This window comes from Coenobita brevimanus, chromosome 44 (assembly GCF_032717465.1).
Source record: "Coenobita brevimanus isolate Jiangsu-jjx chromosome 44, ASM3271746v2, whole genome shotgun sequence".
NCBI lineage: Eukaryota > Metazoa > Arthropoda > Malacostraca > Decapoda > Coenobitidae > Coenobita > Coenobita brevimanus.
In genome coordinates, this window is record NC_136997.1 from 26,391,420 (window position 1) to 26,407,983 (window position 16,564).

Below are 16,564 nucleotides of genomic sequence, written 5' to 3' on the forward strand. Positions count from 1 at the left end.
GACATGACACATCCCTGTTTCAATTCAACATTCAAATAGAAAAAAATCACTCAGTTCATTATCCACACGCAGTGCAGCCTTAGCACCCTCGTACATACTCTTCACGACATTCAACAACTTCCCATCTACTCCGTATATTCTTAATACTTTGCACAATCCTTGTCTATCCACCATGTCATATGTATGGTGTTAACAGATTCGTCACCTTAGAGCAATTTCCTTATCACTAGGAGGGGATGGAAGGAAATGCGAAGTCACTTAAAGTAGGTCCTTATATTAAACTGAATGTGTACAAGATAAGGGGCCGCCACCGTAAGTGTGCACGCAGCTAGACTTGTAAACAAACTCTAATTTAGTTACATGACGCGCCGCTAGGGGCGGACAAAACATACAAGGCTAGGGATGCGTGGCTTATAGAACGAGTGTGTACACAGGCATATAGTAATGACACACGTCAGTAATAATATAAGTGGTACATGCATGCATTACAAATAAATTAATCACAGGCATATGAGATCATACATGCTATACATACATCATATGCTTCTCCAAATCCGTGAAGGACGCATACAACTGATTTTCCTTCTCTAGAGACTTTTTCATTAAAGATCTAAGAATGAATATCTGATCTACGCAACCTCTTCCCTTCCTATAACCTCCCTGTTCTTCTCCAACTAATTCTTCTGTTATTTCCCTAACTTTATCAATAAGTATCCTACCATATACTTTTCCCATTACACTAAAGAGACAAATACCCCTATGATTGCTACACACTTCTTTTTCCCCTTTTCCTTTGTACAAGGGAATAATTATACCTGACTTCCAATCCTCTGGGACTCGACCTTCCTCCCAGGCCAATCTGCACATCTTCCACATCTATTCTACTACTATCTCTCCCCCATTCTTCAGCATTTCACCACACACTCCATCAATTCCTGGGGTTTTCCCCATTTTGACCTTCTTCATTGCTTCCACAACTTCCATCCTACTGATTTCCTCCTCTCTTCTCACATCCCTCCTTTTCCCAGCCATTCCCCAGCCTCTTGTACTCGTATTACTTTCATTCTTTATTTTCAACAATTCCTTAAAGTGTTCGCGCCATCTGCTCACTTTTTCCTCCCTTCTCCATTGGTAATCTACCATTTTTATCTTTCACTCCTTTATTAACTTCATTGCTACCCTGTCTAACTCTCTTTACCTCCTTCCAGAACATTTTCTTAGAGTCCCTCCACTTTACACTCAAATTCCTTCCAAATTCCTCATCCACTCTCTTCTTACTCCCTTTTACTTATCTTTTCACCTCTCTCTTCCTCTCTACATGTAACTCTCTCTTCCGTCTCTCAACTTCTTCCACGCCCCTGTTTCTCATCCACTCTACTGTGCAAGACAGAAAGATAAGACATGATTATACAGGTAAAGCTTCAAGAACAATCATCTCATGGTTACAGTCGCCCTATTGACTCTGTCTCTCTGTCTGTCTGTCTGTCTGTCTGTCTGTCTGTCTCTCTCTCTCTCTCTCTCTCTCTCTCTCTCTCTCTCTCTCTCTATTGCTTCCAGTGGTCTCTCTGAATTTGGATACAAGCATCAGGAATTGGTATGAATTTAATATAAGGCGTCATCGTAGTGCGTATGTTGTGGTGGTGGTGGTGGGGGGGGGACGAACCACCTTGTTCTGGTTGGGGGCTTGCCTATTCTGAAATTTTGGTGGGCCGTACCACCCTGGGGAAATCCCCCTCCTCCCGTACTCATCAAGAGGACAGGGTTGCCCATGTTGGAAGGGTCATCATTGAGGGGTCAGACTAAGTCTTCCAAAACCCATTGCTTTGTCTATAACCCTTGGATGGGTTAATCCTACGAGAGTACACCACGAAAGAAAAATCCGTGAGTGGAGTCCTACAGATGGTGGAGCTCGACAGACTCAGCTCCCACCAAACTCCTGCAACCCAGCTCAGATGGTCATCGTGAATTTTCGTGCCACCATCACAGGCTAAGAAGGGCAAAGTCATGTAGTGGTAAAGACTGGACACCCTCACCATCAAACCAAATCCATTTATTGCACAAACCTTCTGCAATACTCACCTCCCAATTCATCCTCTCATCCAGATCAAAAGATCTATGGCGACTGTATAGGTTGACAGTGACAGGTCATGGATGTGGCTGGAAGTCTCTAGCTCGAGTCCCCAGCATAGGCGGCACTAGCCTAGTGGTCGCCGGCATGATGGCATAGGAGCAGGTCATGCCTTCGGCAGTATCCAGTGCTACTAAGCAGCCGAAACAAACGTCCAACTCCTTACCCCTGACGGCAATGGGCTTAGAATAGGTAACGTAAACATATGATGCTCTGGACCACAGCAGAAAGCCACGTCTGTCAAGACATCCCAAACTGCCGTTGAAAAACCAAAAGAATCCCTCTGACTTTTGCTACCTTGAATCTGTGAACGTTGCTTGATACTGAACAAGACTCACGAACATGCTGTAGAGCTGCCCTTATTTCTACATGAACTGAAAAATATAAAATTGACATTGCTGCCTTGTCTGAGAGTCGCCTGTCAGGAGAGGGCAGCCTATTGACAGTAGGATAATGGTATACATATTTCTGGAGGGGATACTCAGACAATGTAAAAAGAAACCATAATACTGGGTTTGCAGTCCGGAGGAATCTACTACAGAAGATCCAAGAATCACATTTCGTTATATAAAAGAGGTTGATGTCCTGGCACATACCACTCTCTAACGGCCAATATGCAACACTGCTCAGTGCCAATGACCCCAATGCTTGACTCTGAGGACACTGTCAAAAATCCCATTTGTGCCTCATGAATGCTTCCGTTTGCTCAGTGCCACATAATGACAGACATACTCTGGAGATTTTCACGCTAGAATAGGAAAAGATAATCACCTCTGGTAAGGCATTATAGGCTGCAATTATGTCAGTAACATGAACACAATGGCCTGAGACTGCTTTCCTTATCCTATGAACACAGTCTGGTCATCAACATGAAAAGGAAATAATCATCTCGAATAAGCTTGAAACGTGCCCCGAAAGGAACATAAATAACAGAGACACAACCAAAACACTGTTCTACCAGCAAAGCCGGACTAGGCATGCCGACTGTTTTGTAAAGTTTGTGGATCCGGGACTGGTCTGCACAGTCACACCCACTGGCACCCAAAACAGTGAAAGTATAAGATGCATCGTCTTCTTTAGCAGAAGGACAGTTTTAAGTTCATGTGTGTGTGAAGTCAGAGGTCTCAAGATAAACATTATACAGTTGTCGGGTGGAAACAATAGAAATGTGGAATTTGTGGTATTTTAACAATAATTTTTCCCCATCCCATCATTATGCGGGGGTAGCTGTCGGCATGATTATAATTATTTTAATAAAATTTTCTTAGTATCTTTTTACGATAAACGCAACAAATGGAGGCCAGGTGGTCTACTGGGCTAAGGTTCTTCAACCGGATTTAGCCAATAAATGTTGAAGACGTAGGGAATGTTAGTTTTTGTTTTGCTCATTTAATGCCACTCAGGTGTGGTCTCATGATTTTAACTGTCTGCACTGCATTAGTGGGATTCCAGTAAGATTTCTAGTAATTTTTACAGAGGCTTATAAATCCACACTGAGTCTCCTACCTTCTCATCCATAATATACGTGGTACGAACAAGGTCCCTTATTATCTGATGGATGATAATATAATCAACAGTGTCGATGAAGCCGTGAGTGCCCTTCTGAACCTGCGTCAGGAGGAAGGTGTCAGCGTCGTCAACGTTGGTCATGGGGTCGAGGTACATCCGACGCCCCAGAGTGAGGTACACAGGGTTGGTTGATTGTAGGAGGGCTTGGGGAAGAAACGACCCATAGTCCACCATGCTGGGGCTGGATGAAGAAGAATAAAAATAAGGGTTAGATTACACTGTAACACTTCCTTGAAAGTCCCAAACTATTTTACCTGTCAAAATGATTAATAATATTGGGTTTGGCGTAGAATCCTACCATGAACTATAATCTATTAGTTATTTATTTAAGTTTTTATATTTAGGTGTCAACGTCTATAAGGTCAGAGTATTTCGTGGCAAATCTATACCGATTTTTACTGTACATCCAACATCCCATGGAGAGATAAACAGTAGCTGGATTATTGAGGGGGTGGTCAATGAAGTCTCTGAAGTCTGCTCTACAGGGTCTGGATGCGGGAGACAGAGGTGTACGATCCTGTGTTACGTGTTAGGGAACATCTTCAATGAAGCCAGAACTAGATATGATCTGGGCAGAAAGTTTAACGATTTAAGTCAGGAAGAAAACTATTCAAATATCATTCTGCTCTTTGGTTCACCTTCATGGCCTTCCTCTTCTCACTGTCACTCATATTACTGTACATCAGGCAGTGATAGAAAAGGGTCCAGAATTTGGCCCAGTGAAACAGGGCATTCTTCTAGTTTTCATTCGAACCTAAACGATCATGAAGTTTACATCAGAGTATATCATAAACTGGCCACAGTGTGAACAGGTCCATTGTCAGCAATGTATGTTTGGGAGCCGGGAGGAAGGAGAAAATATGTTAATAACTATGCTCTCTTATTCCATCATATAACGTGAGAATGTGGGAAGACCACAGGGAAAGAGAAAGTTAACGTTTCATGACTGTCACTACATTCCTCTCATCAAACTGATGTAGACGAGGTTGTCAGAGAATTGTAAAATCTTGGAAATATAGCCTCCATAGTCTTCCACACAGGGTCTAGGTGAAGGGTGACCAGAGTGCAGAGGAATGGCAAGATTTAGCTCTAGTTAAAACGCAACGGTTATTAAGGAAATCATCCATTGGGTGCCTGACTTCCCCTTTGTGATTTCAGGGCTGACAGAGTTTGTGAAACTTTTAAGCGTGAAAATGGCGACACAAAGAAAAACTGCAACACAAATTTACAAATAGACCCACACATTATGATGGATTCAGCCAGTTCCTCCAGTGACAATTAGGCGTGGGTAGAGAGGCACCGTGAGCTGACACATAAAGGTAACATGAAAGTATAATGATTAAAATACGTGATTATTAAAAGTAAATGATTAGAGATGATGCTACTCTCACACTATATCTGAGCCTTTTATTTGTTCCAAAGTCCCATGCTAGTAGGGTTGCAGTAGTTGCTGCCTTTGGTTCATCTGACTTGGGAATACAGATGCTGCCCAACTGCAGTCGACCATCCTCCTTTGGGGGAATTGGAAAATACCTGAGGGACATTTTTATAACGAAGCAGGTGAGCTACCCAGCTTTATCGGTGTCATCACATTAAGGCGTTGCTCTACATCACCAGTTTAAATCAAAAGAGAAAATGGAGACAGGGAAAAAAAAAAAACATCTGAATGAGCCATGATGTGGGGTAGCAAAACACATCAGGGCCTATACGTAGGCTTTACTCAACATAAAACTATGATACATCTGAAACAAGCATAATATCTTTAGAATAGGAACGGAACACAGACACTCGTACAACACAATAATCCACAAGTAAAATATCACTAGACTGTATATTAGAATACACATCTGGCTTGGTTGCCTGCTTCTCCCGAACTGACACCACACCTACAGACTCGCTCCCAACTCAACTAGTATACAGTGTTGCCAGACCAAAGCGCCAGCGAATAAGTAACTAGTACGACCAGTTAAATGGTTACATTGTTACAGAGTTAACAATTACAGACAATCATTACAATTATCATTACATTCTCCCCCTACCACAAAAGTGCATCTACGATGCCTCAAAACGAATAGTAGGACGCCTGATACGCTCGGATCTCCTCAGAACCAGTGCACCCTACGACTCAGGTTGTTGAGCAGGGAGGGAAGTCTCAGGACCGGAACCCTCATCTCCAACACTAACTGCTTCAGGAGTACTCAACTCCGGGGTTGCATCAGTAGTATCCTGAGACTGTGCTGGAAGTTTGCTGCCAGCTGGGGCCAAGTGTCGAGTAGATACAGTATCCTCCTTACCGTCTGGATGCCGAATATGAGCGTAATGAGGACTTGCTTGTACGAGCTCCACTTCATCAACTAGGGGATCCGTCTTGTTAGCTAGTACATGGCACTTCAGCAGCACAGGACCAGGGTTACACAACCAGGATGGGACAGTGGCTCCTGTAAATAAACGACGAGCATAATTAAAAAGTCTTTCGTGAGGGGTAACATTAGTGGTTGTATTTAGCAAAGAGCGAATGGAATGAAGGGCATCAGGAAGAACACTGCCAGTACTGCGTTGGTAACCCAGAAGACTTCAAAGCAGTAGTGATGGCCTTCCATATGGTTCCATTGAAACGCTCCGCTTGTCTGTTGCCTTGAGGGTTGTAACTTGTTGTCCTGCTGCAAGCTACTCCTTTACTGGTGAGGAACTCTTGCAGTTCCTTGCTCATGAATGATGTCCCCCTGTCTGAGTGGATATATGCTGCCATGCCAAAAATGGAGAATAACTGAGAGAGACACATAATTATTGTCGATGCAGTCACATTAGGACATGGAAATACAAAAGGGAATCTGGAATACTCATCCACGACATTTAAGAAATACTGGTTCTTATCAGTGCTTGGAAGGGGTCCTTTGAAATCTAGATTTAGCCTTTCAAACGGCTGAGTAGCCTTTACAAGTTGGGTCTTATCCGGACGGTGAATATTAGGTTTGCACTCTGCACATATTCGACATGAACCAACTACTTTTCTAACATCCTCAACGGAATAGGGTAGATTTTTAGACTTCACAAAATGTAGCAAACGAGTAACACCTGGATAGCACAAAGCATCATGAAGAGAAAACAGTGATCGATGGTCATGACATGTTACTCCACAATATGACCTGGAAAATACGTCAGATGGACTATTGTCTCTCCCTGGTCGGTAGATAATGTCAAAATCATAGCATGACAATTCCATCCTCCATCTTAAGATTTTATCATTCTTAATCTTGTTTTTGTGCTGTTTATCAAACATGTCCTTCACTGAGCGTTGATCAGTTTTGATAGTGAAATGCTTACCAGACAAGTAGTGCCTCCAGTGGCGAACTGCCTCAATGATAGCCTGAGCCTCCTTTTCTACAGCAGGGGAGCGTGTCTCAGATCCGTGTAGAGTTCGTGAAAAGAAGGCAACCAGACGTCCAATTTGAATAAGAACTGCCGCAATAACGGTGTTTGAAGTGCCTGTTTCAACTTCAAAGGGTGCAGTCTCATCGATAGCCTTGACCACCGACGACGCTATGTCTTTCTTGAGTTGAAAAAAAGCTTCCTTCGCTTCCTCTGTCAGGGGGAAGGTAGTTGTGGCACTAAGTGGGCGAATCTTGCTCAAGTAGTCATATACCCACTGCGAGTAGTAAGCGAAGAATCCTAAAGTACGGCGGAGTGACTTCATGTCCCATGGTAGAGGCTAGTCTCGAAGTGGTTTCAGGCAATCCGGGTCTGGGCGAATCACTCCCTCCTCCACCACATAGCCCAAGATGGTGAGGCGTCTGGTTGAGAAAATACACTTGTTTTGATTGTAAACACTGTTCCTTTTCTTAGCAGCTTCCAGGAATCTCTGGAGATTCCTATCATGCTCTTCCTGAGTCATCCCACAAATGGTGACGTCATCTAAATAAGCGAAGGTTCCAACAAGGCCCTCTTCTTTGATGAAGGAATTCATGATCCTCTGAAAACAAGCCACTCCATTGGTAACACCAAACGGGACATGGGTAAACTGATATAGCTTACTACATGCTTTGAAGGCGGTATATGGCTTGTCTTCATTTTTAATGGGCACTTGATGATATGCACTGCGGAGATTAATCATACTGAACACACGATACTGAGCGATCTTGTTTACTGTGTCGTCGATACGAGGCAAGGGGTACCCGTCAAGGAGCGTGAACCTGTAGATAGTTTCCGAGTAGTCAACAGCCAGGCGTTTCTTGCGCGACTCACTTTTTACAACCACTACTTGAGCACGCCAAGGAGAGTTGCTTGGTTCAATAATTCCTTCACTTAACAACCTCTCCACTTCAGCAGAATAACCTCATGACTTTGCTGCGACTGGATAACAGTCAGCCATTAAGTTTGCGTATAGTTCTGGGGGGTCAATGTTTATCACGCTGAGTCTATAGATAATGAGAGGGGGCAAGTCATCACCATAGGTCAGCTAAACCTTTTCATGCCGCTTCTGGAAATCCTGACCCAAAATTATGTCAGAGCACAACTCTGGTAATACAGCCAGGCGTACATTTTCATACTCCCGGCCATTCACTTTGATATCAACTCTACAGAATCCGGATGTCTTAGATGAGAGTGAATTATTCGCCATAGTCACAGAACTCTGGGACTCGTGCACCTTTAGGGAGTGGCGTTTAACTAGATCGGGATGAATGAAGTTTTCTGAATTGCCACTATCAATAAGTCCATCAGTTTTTACCCCATTGATTGAAACTTCAACAACAGCTTTGGATAATGCACCTGGAGTGGCCGCTGCAGTAACACTAGCCAGCGTAACATGGTCAGTAAGGGCTACCGAGGCACTAACACCGGAGGATTGACACACTTTAGCATAGTGACCCTTTTTCTGACACTTGTGACAAACTGCTTCACACGCAAGGCACTTCGTGCGTGAATGCCTCGAAAGGCCACCAAAGAAACACTTGATACTGGTGCCAGCCATTAATGAAGTAGCCTTGGGCTTAAATTCACTGTTATTCCCACACGCTGCACTTACCAGACGCGAGGATGGAACACCACCATACGACTCCGAATCCTTTTGAGCGGACTCGAGAGCTCGCGCTTGATCAAAAATGGTTGCAAGATCGAGAGTTTTGTTTTCTAACAATCGCTACCTGATTGCCGGAGACAGTAGACCACTGCTGAAAGCGTCTCAGATAGATTTCTCACAATGCAATGTTGCACTCACAGCCTTGAAATTACAGTCTTTGGCTAACACTTTAAGAGCACTGAGATACTCATCTAGAGTCTCACCAGTTTGTTGGTGGCGAGCAGCGAGGCGGTGACGTGCAAAGACTTTATTTGTAAGTTTCACGTAGCGAGCTTGCAGTGTGCTGATAGCGTAATCGTAAGTAGTACACTCTGATATAGCTTCATACACTTTCGGAGACACAAAGTTGGTAAGGAGCCTGAGCTTGTCCATTTTTTCTCCCGGCACTGCTTCCAGAAAGTTTTCGAACGTCTGTTGCCAATGTCTCCACGCTTGCGCTGCTGACGGTGAGCTGGAGTCTGTGCCGAGTCGCTCTGTACTCAGCAGATGCTCCATTTTGGCAGCGAAGCAATGGGTGCTGGCCCCTCAAGTTCTGGAGATTTTATGTTGAGTAAAATGATGTGGGGTAGCAAAACACATCAGGGCCTATATGTACGCTTTACTCAACATAAAACTATGATACATCTTAAACAAGCATAATATCTTTAGAATAGGAACGGAACACAGACACTCGTACAACACAATAATCCATAAGTAAAATATCACTAGACTGTATATTAGAACACACATCTGGCTTGGTTGCCTGCTTCTCCCGAACTGATACCACACCTACAGACTCGCTCCCAACTCAACTAGTATACAGTGTTGCCAGACCTAAGCGTCAGCGAATAAGTAACTAGTACGGCCAGTTAAATGGTTACATTGTTACAGAGTTAACAACTACAGACAATCATTACAATTATCATTACAAGCCAGTTCCTTCAGCACATGGAAAAGGTGGATACACAGGCATGGTGTGTACTACCATAAAGTTTGGAAAAAAAAAGTACATTGATAATGACAAGAAAATACATTTACAAAAAATGAACTTATGCTACTCTTACATGATATCAGATTCAGCCAGTTCCTCGAGCGTCTGTATACGGTGTGGGTAGACGGGCACGGTAAGCACTGACATAAGGTTGCTCATGTAGGCCGCTGCTAAGATGTCCACAGCCACCCACCAGAAAATAAGCCACACACGTGCCCACGAAAACACCCGCACCCTACTGTCGTTCATGGACTGACCCAGCAGGCCCGACACAACCTGGGAGTTTATAAAGGAATTAGTCATCTGCGAATTTCAAGAAGGGGACTGAAAGTTTGGACCGGAAAATTTGAGGACAATTTATATTTTGGGATGTAAGATGGTAATTTATGCCATGGATATTGTAACCGTCTTGATAGTCATGGCCTGATTCATCACCCTGGACACTATCTGTTCCACGCAATGAATGAGAAATAATCTTTTAAATCTTGGAGTAGAGGAAGTCCTCCTAAACTTGTGTATGTATGTTTACCTGGCATCATTTTGAAATGATTAATTGAAATTGCTGCTAAAACACCAAAGGTGCAGGTTCACAGAGATCAGAGGACCTGCTTATAATAGTTCAGTAACCATAGGTTGACAATTCTGGATATAATTGTCCTAGCTGTTTCTCAACTTACTGTATTTCTTCAGCGTTCCTACAAACGCAGATCCTTGCCTCTTCCCTTAACTTTACTACAGTATCTGTTCATATATGCCAAAGGGCAATTGCACCAGATAGTGCTCCTTACCCCTGCTTGTGTATCGTTTGCGTCCAGGTGGATTGTACCAGGAGTTACATGTCTCATACGAATATCTCATCCAACTTATATAACTGAACTCACACCAGAAACATCGTGCAAAGGAAACTCTTGAGACAGATTGATAGGATTTCCTGAACAGAAAATTAAGAAATCTGAAATGTCATTCTTGTAACAAAGAAAAACTGTGACCTTCCTATTGAGAGTAACTTATGTAACAGAAATATGAAATTCTACAAAATTCACGATTACAGTACAGCACCTGATTCTCACACAGTTCCCGATAATAAACTAAGCAGTACTATGAAGGTAATGTTGGCCTGAAGACTAAGAATTATATATACCTCTCGAATCCAAAGGGGTCAGTAAGGTAGACATTTTTTTTTTTCCTCACAAAAGAGTGTTAGGTATCATGTGGATGAACTGAAATAGTTCTTTTTGCAAAGGCACAGAAGAATGTTGATAAAACCAATTACTGTAACATGGGTAGATTATATATTTCTTATCACAGATAATTAATAGATACATGAGACATCAGAGTGGCAATTCAAATGACGTTCGATTGATGTATAACATCTATGAATTTGTCTGCCTGGACCCCTACTTCCTACGAAGCTTATGGTCAATTTTGTGTTGTAACATGGATTCGTTCACGAAGGAAATGAGAGTTCAAAATCTATATGTTTTTTTTTATCTTCCTTCATAACCAAATAACTTCTCCAATCATAACCTTGGCGTAGCTAGGATTGGTTTTTACAGGAAGGGCAGGGGAAACGAAAGAGGAAAATCCTTTTGCGTTTCTAATTCTTCCTGCGAAAACAAACTTTAGTTACGTGAGACAGATGACCCTATTTGTGTTAATGAAGACTATTGTGATTTAACTGACTGAATATCGCTAGACTGGAGTGCAAGAAGTAGGGCCTCTTCTTTTTCCTACACTTATCCAATACAGAATGATAAACTTGACTGCTTATTCGCCTTGTATTTTTAAGAACACTGAGAAGGAACTGCAACCATGTCGTCCCTATACTTGTAATTGTCATGTAATAATTCACGCCTTTACCCATAGAACATTTCCTGCACTTTTTTCGTGTACAGCTAGATGATTTTGTTATTTTCAGAAGAGATCCCGTGGGCTGTAAGCGTTCATTCAGTCCCTGCAGCAGGGACGAGACATGGAGCAATTACTTTGGTAAAGTAATTAAATACAATGGCTTGGTTGATTCCTCTTGATAACTAATCTGTAAAATGATAACCATAACTATAGTGACAATTGAAATAAACCTTTTACAAATACAGTATATTTGCTTTGTGTACTTTATGCATGTCTGTTTTTGTACATTAAAATTTGGTAATACTATTGAACTTTCGGGTTTGTCTTGTTAACGGTTGAGCTGAGGTTCAAAACATACATAAATTGATATGATATTAAAAATATGTGTTTTCAAATACAATAAAATACAGAGCAAGTACATTTCAGAATTAGAATAGTATTAATTGCGGTTAATATGAAATTGTTATATTTATTCCAGTCGATTATTTTACGCTGCCTGCATAGGACAGCCCTACTGGGCAAAAATATATTTTCAACTGTCAAACAAATGTTTTAGATTGCATGTCATAATATCATATATAAATTTATAGAATAACAAAACAAATCCTTAGTGGTTATGGTCCAGAAGTACAAAATAATATCAAGCATTGCATTATACTTAAGAATTACATAATGCCTTCAAGAGAGGTGACATTGTCTTCGCTAACCTCATGTCCCAAACTGACAGTAAATTCAGTCACCATGATTGTCACGATCTAAATAAGACTGTCCTTTCCAGTGTGATGGCATCTTTACTACAGTCAAAGCAAAACTTCAGCAGCCAGTATCTCTGAGCTATGGAAAATAAAACGTTAACTTTACCAGCAACACCAAGTGTTGTAGCAGATCAAAGGGGTTAATCACCTTGAGAATAATGTTGACGGGGTCACTGAGGTGATGAAGGTAATGGAGTAAGCAGGAGAACAGAGAGGCAGCAGCGATGGTGGAAGCCAGAATTAAGCCCCATAGTAGAGCGGAAAAAGGGTACAAGATACTCCTCCATCGGGGTATGGGCGGTGGAACACGTAGGAGAATCGCAAAGCTGTTTCGCCAGTAGGGGTAGATGTGGTCAAAGTCACTGGACCGATCCATGTTAAGATTCAGTGCATTGATCACCATGTCCTTATTATTGTACATCATATCGCCCAGCATCCCATTCCAGGTTCCATTCTCCTTGACTCCAAATATATCTGTGCTGTTGAAGCCGAGTTTATGAGTGAAGTTGTATTTATCACCAATGATCTGAAGCACATCAGCGTTTCCGCCAATGCATTTACCATCTTTTCCGTAGTATAATAACGGTGGGTCGTGGCAGGAGACTGATAACTCTACAATCCTTCCTCCAAAGTCCTTGAAGCGATCAGGGAAGAGTGCATGTCTGGTGTGAAATTTCTCGCTGCTCCAGACTCCCAGTGGTGCCCTAGTGCTTGTGGGTGTACTGGTGTAAGCAATTAAGCGTTGATGACCCGCTCGTTCTTGTAGCTGCAGCAACAAGATGAACTCCGAGCGCTGGACAACAGGTTGATTGATCACTGACGTTGTACTGAGGTGGGGGTTGAGACAGAAGAGGATGAGGTGGCTGGGGTTCCACTCTTTGCTGTTTCCTAGGAGGAGGAGGAAGGCGGTGGGGTCGCTGTGGAAGATGATGATGGCAGTGAGGTGGGATCCTTTGGTGTGGTGTGAAGGACGGGCGGTGTGAAGGAATGCGTGTTGGGTGGCGAGGAAGACGGGCGTGAGGAAGGCTCCAGCCGACGCCAACACCTGACTCATGTCAAGCAGATGCTGGCTGTGATTATCACTTACCATCAGGAGGTCATGTCTGTGCAGTGGACCACTAACCAGTGATGACAAAGCCTGGGTAATCTTAGTGTGACAGTCTGTGTGGGAAAAGAGGCATAACATCAGGACAAGTCCAATGCTAACGCGTTCCTGAATAACTAACTATTCAGAAAAAAAAAAAAAAAGATCGACCAAGAAGGGATTAGGGTATAAAAAAGATGAAATAAATCATTAGTAAGATGTTTCATCACCTAATAATTATTTTATGGAGCTGAGACACACACAAAACAGCTGCCAGCATAATGAATGGAAGTTGCGGTACCTCGTTTGGCACATTGTACCGCGAGTTGCTAGCCATCACGCATTGATTTGTGATTACCACTCGGGAACTTCCCTGGGCAGATGAGTTACAAAATTTAAAGTAGATCGATCAGAAACATTTCAAGGCAACTGGTATTTCCAAAGCTGGACCAAAAGCTACTAACATAACTAAATCAGTACAAAATGTATATCCAAACACGGTTGTATGGATAATGCAGAGCCAAAGTGATGTTTTATTGTGCCATTTTGCTATATGAAATATGCATCGTCTGAGATGGTTTGGCCATGTGGAGAGGATGGACGATGAGAAACTAACTAAAAGTAGGTTAGGTGAATGACGCGGAGGGGGGCAGTAGGAGACCGAGGATGATGTTGAGGGAATGGGTGGGGAGTTCCACATGGGATGCGGGGGTCTGTTGGAGGGATGGCAGTCTAATAACAGAGGATGAGTTTTGATTGTGGCCATTACTTACGGGATTATAGCGTATGGTTATAGATGGATAGAAAGATAAGATAGACAAAATGTAGAAGACATTACATTGAATATCAGGCTTAAGGACCTCAAGATTTTTCAACACAATATAATATCCAGACATTCCGGATTTAACTCCTTCAGTCCAATTACGGATTGCTGTATTTCGTTCTTGCTACCACCGAACAGTTTTTATACAGCTTCAAAATGATGTCTTAGCAGTGAAGATGCTAATGAAGGAAACATCTATCCCTGCAGTTCCAGAACCCTCTCCTGAGCTGAATAAAGTCGTCTGAAGGAAGGAAAACTGAACTGAAATCGACGTTACCCAAATGAAGATGTTAATGATTCCTGATTTTTTTATTCAATTTATTTTGGAAGCGACAAATTATGATATGTTTTCAGTTTAGTGTCTATTGTAAGGGACAAATTTTAGTTTTAAAATATTTTCAATCTATTATTTTCGTTTTTATATATTTACTGTTTAGCCTATTTTGGAAGGGATAAATTATATAATTACATATAATTATATAGATGCCTGTATGCATATATATATATATATATATATATATATATATATATATATATATATATATATATATATATATATATATATATATATATGGATTTAGAGAAAGCATATGATAGAATTGATGGGGAGACTTTGTGGACTGTTCTAAGATTGTATGGACTTGAAAGTAGGTTACTAAAAGGGGTGAAATGTTTTTATGTAAATAGTAGAGCGTGTGTAAGAGTGGGAAATGCTGTGAGTGATTGGTTTCCTGTGAGAGTGGGGCTGCGACAGGGATGTGTGATGTCGCCTTGGTTGTTTAATATTTACATGGATGGTGTTGTAAGGGAGGTGAATGCAAGAGTTTTAGGTGGAGGTCTGAGTATTGTGAATGTTGATAGTGGAGAGTGGAATCTGAAGCAGCTGCTGTTTGCAGATGATACTGCACTGGTGGCTGATTCAGAGGAGAGAATGAGACAGTTGGTAGTGGAGTTTGGAAGGGTGTGTGAAAGGAGGAAATTGAAAGTAAATGAAAATAAGAGTAAAGTGATGAAGTGTACGAGGTTGGCAGATGGTAGGGGGATGAATATAGTTTTGAATGGCAAGTTGCTTGAGGAGGTAGAGTGTTTTAAATATCTAGGGTCACATGTTGCTGTGGATGGAAGAATAGATGCAGAAGTGAAGTTTAGAATAAATGAAGTTGGAAAGGGGATGGGAGGAATGAAAAAAGTGTTTAGATGTCGTTCACTTAGAATGGATGTAAAGAGAAGGCTGTATGAGGGTGTTGTGGTACCGACTGCATTATATGGGGCTGAAACATGGAATATGGGTGTAGCAGAGAGGAAAAATTTGAATGTAATGGAGATGAGGTGTCTGAGGAGTATGTGTGGAGTGACGCATATGGATCGGGTGCGGAATGATGAAGTGCAAAGGAGAACTGGAGTTGTTCGGGAGATGGCTGGTAGAGTTGAGCAGAGGGTGTTGTGATGGTTTGGGCATATGGAGAGAATGGATAATGAGCGATTGGTGAAAAAGATAACTAGATCTGATGTGAGAGGTGTAAGGCTGAGAGGAAGACCACGAATAGGATGGATGGACAGTGTGAAGAGAGCGCTGGATGCGAGAGGGATGACTGTTGAGCAAGGAAGAGTGGCTGTGCATGACAGAAATAAATGGAGAGAAATTGTGAATGAATAAATGATGACGCAGCCCTGAGGGGATATTCTCCCGCATTTGGTCTGATCAGCTATTTGAGGTCAGGTGCGGGTAAGGGGATGAGTCTGTTATGATGTGGCAGGGGTAAACCAGCTCTACTGTCGGGCCCTGCTGTGGATGTCACTGATTGCATTGCACAGTTGACCCTTGTGCGGTGTGGTGCGGTGAGGATCTGTCCGTTCTCCCCTTTGGGGCTAAGATGCGAATGAATGTGTTTGAATGGATGAGTAAATGGGGAATGTGTCGTCCTGTCTCGGCTACCTCCCTTTCCTTGGGGGAAACAGCCTAGGTATATATATATATATATATATATATATATATATATATATATATATATATATATATATATATTGTTACAGAACAGAGAAAGATAATGTACACTTTAAGTGAGAATACTAAAAATCACTACTGTCCCGTAAAGTTACAGGTTCAAAACAAAGAGTTAGGTAAAATTACAAGTTAAAGTTTAATGCTCAAACTAACAACAAAACATTCAGGACTCATAAGGATAATGTAATGGCAAAAAACAGGTTAAATATATGACTAACTGCAATAGCCTCTATTAACACGAAATTAGCATGAGTAAATTTATCTAAGTCAGCCCTGATAAAATGAGAAACCAGATAATACTC

At 42.0% G+C, this 16,564-nt stretch overlaps 1 protein-coding gene and 1 pseudogene across 1 annotated transcript; both read right to left on the minus strand.

Annotated features, from left to right (window-relative positions):
- Positions 1-2,145: 2,145 nt before the first annotated feature.
- LOC145398031 (uncharacterized) lies at positions 2,146-8,066 on the minus strand. The gene is made up of 9 exons (XM_080270994.1): positions 8,057-8,066; positions 7,526-8,014; positions 6,934-7,366; positions 6,314-6,591; positions 5,882-6,135; positions 5,089-5,208; positions 4,102-4,214; positions 3,635-3,878; positions 2,146-2,310 (listed from the first exon to the last, which is right to left on the minus strand). Exons 1-9 carry the CDS (start codon positions 8,064-8,066, stop codon positions 2,146-2,148), a joined length of 2,106 nt encoding a protein of 701 aa, XP_080127120.1.
- Positions 8,067-8,153: 87 nt separating this feature from the next.
- Positions 8,154-9,269, minus strand: LOC145398032 (uncharacterized; annotated as a pseudogene).
- Between the last annotated feature and the right edge of the window lie 7,295 nt (positions 9,270-16,564).

Coding starts and splice junctions, on each gene's coding strand:
- LOC145398031 (XM_080270994.1), bottom strand. Junction 7,367..7,525: donor AGCTGCTAAGAAAAGGAACA/GTGTTTACAATC, acceptor GCCGTACTTTAG/GATTCTTCGCTTACTACTCG. Junction 5,209..5,881: donor AGTTGAGTACTCCTGAAGCA/GTTAGTGTTGGA, acceptor ATTCCCCCAAAG/GAGGATGGTCGACTGCAGTT.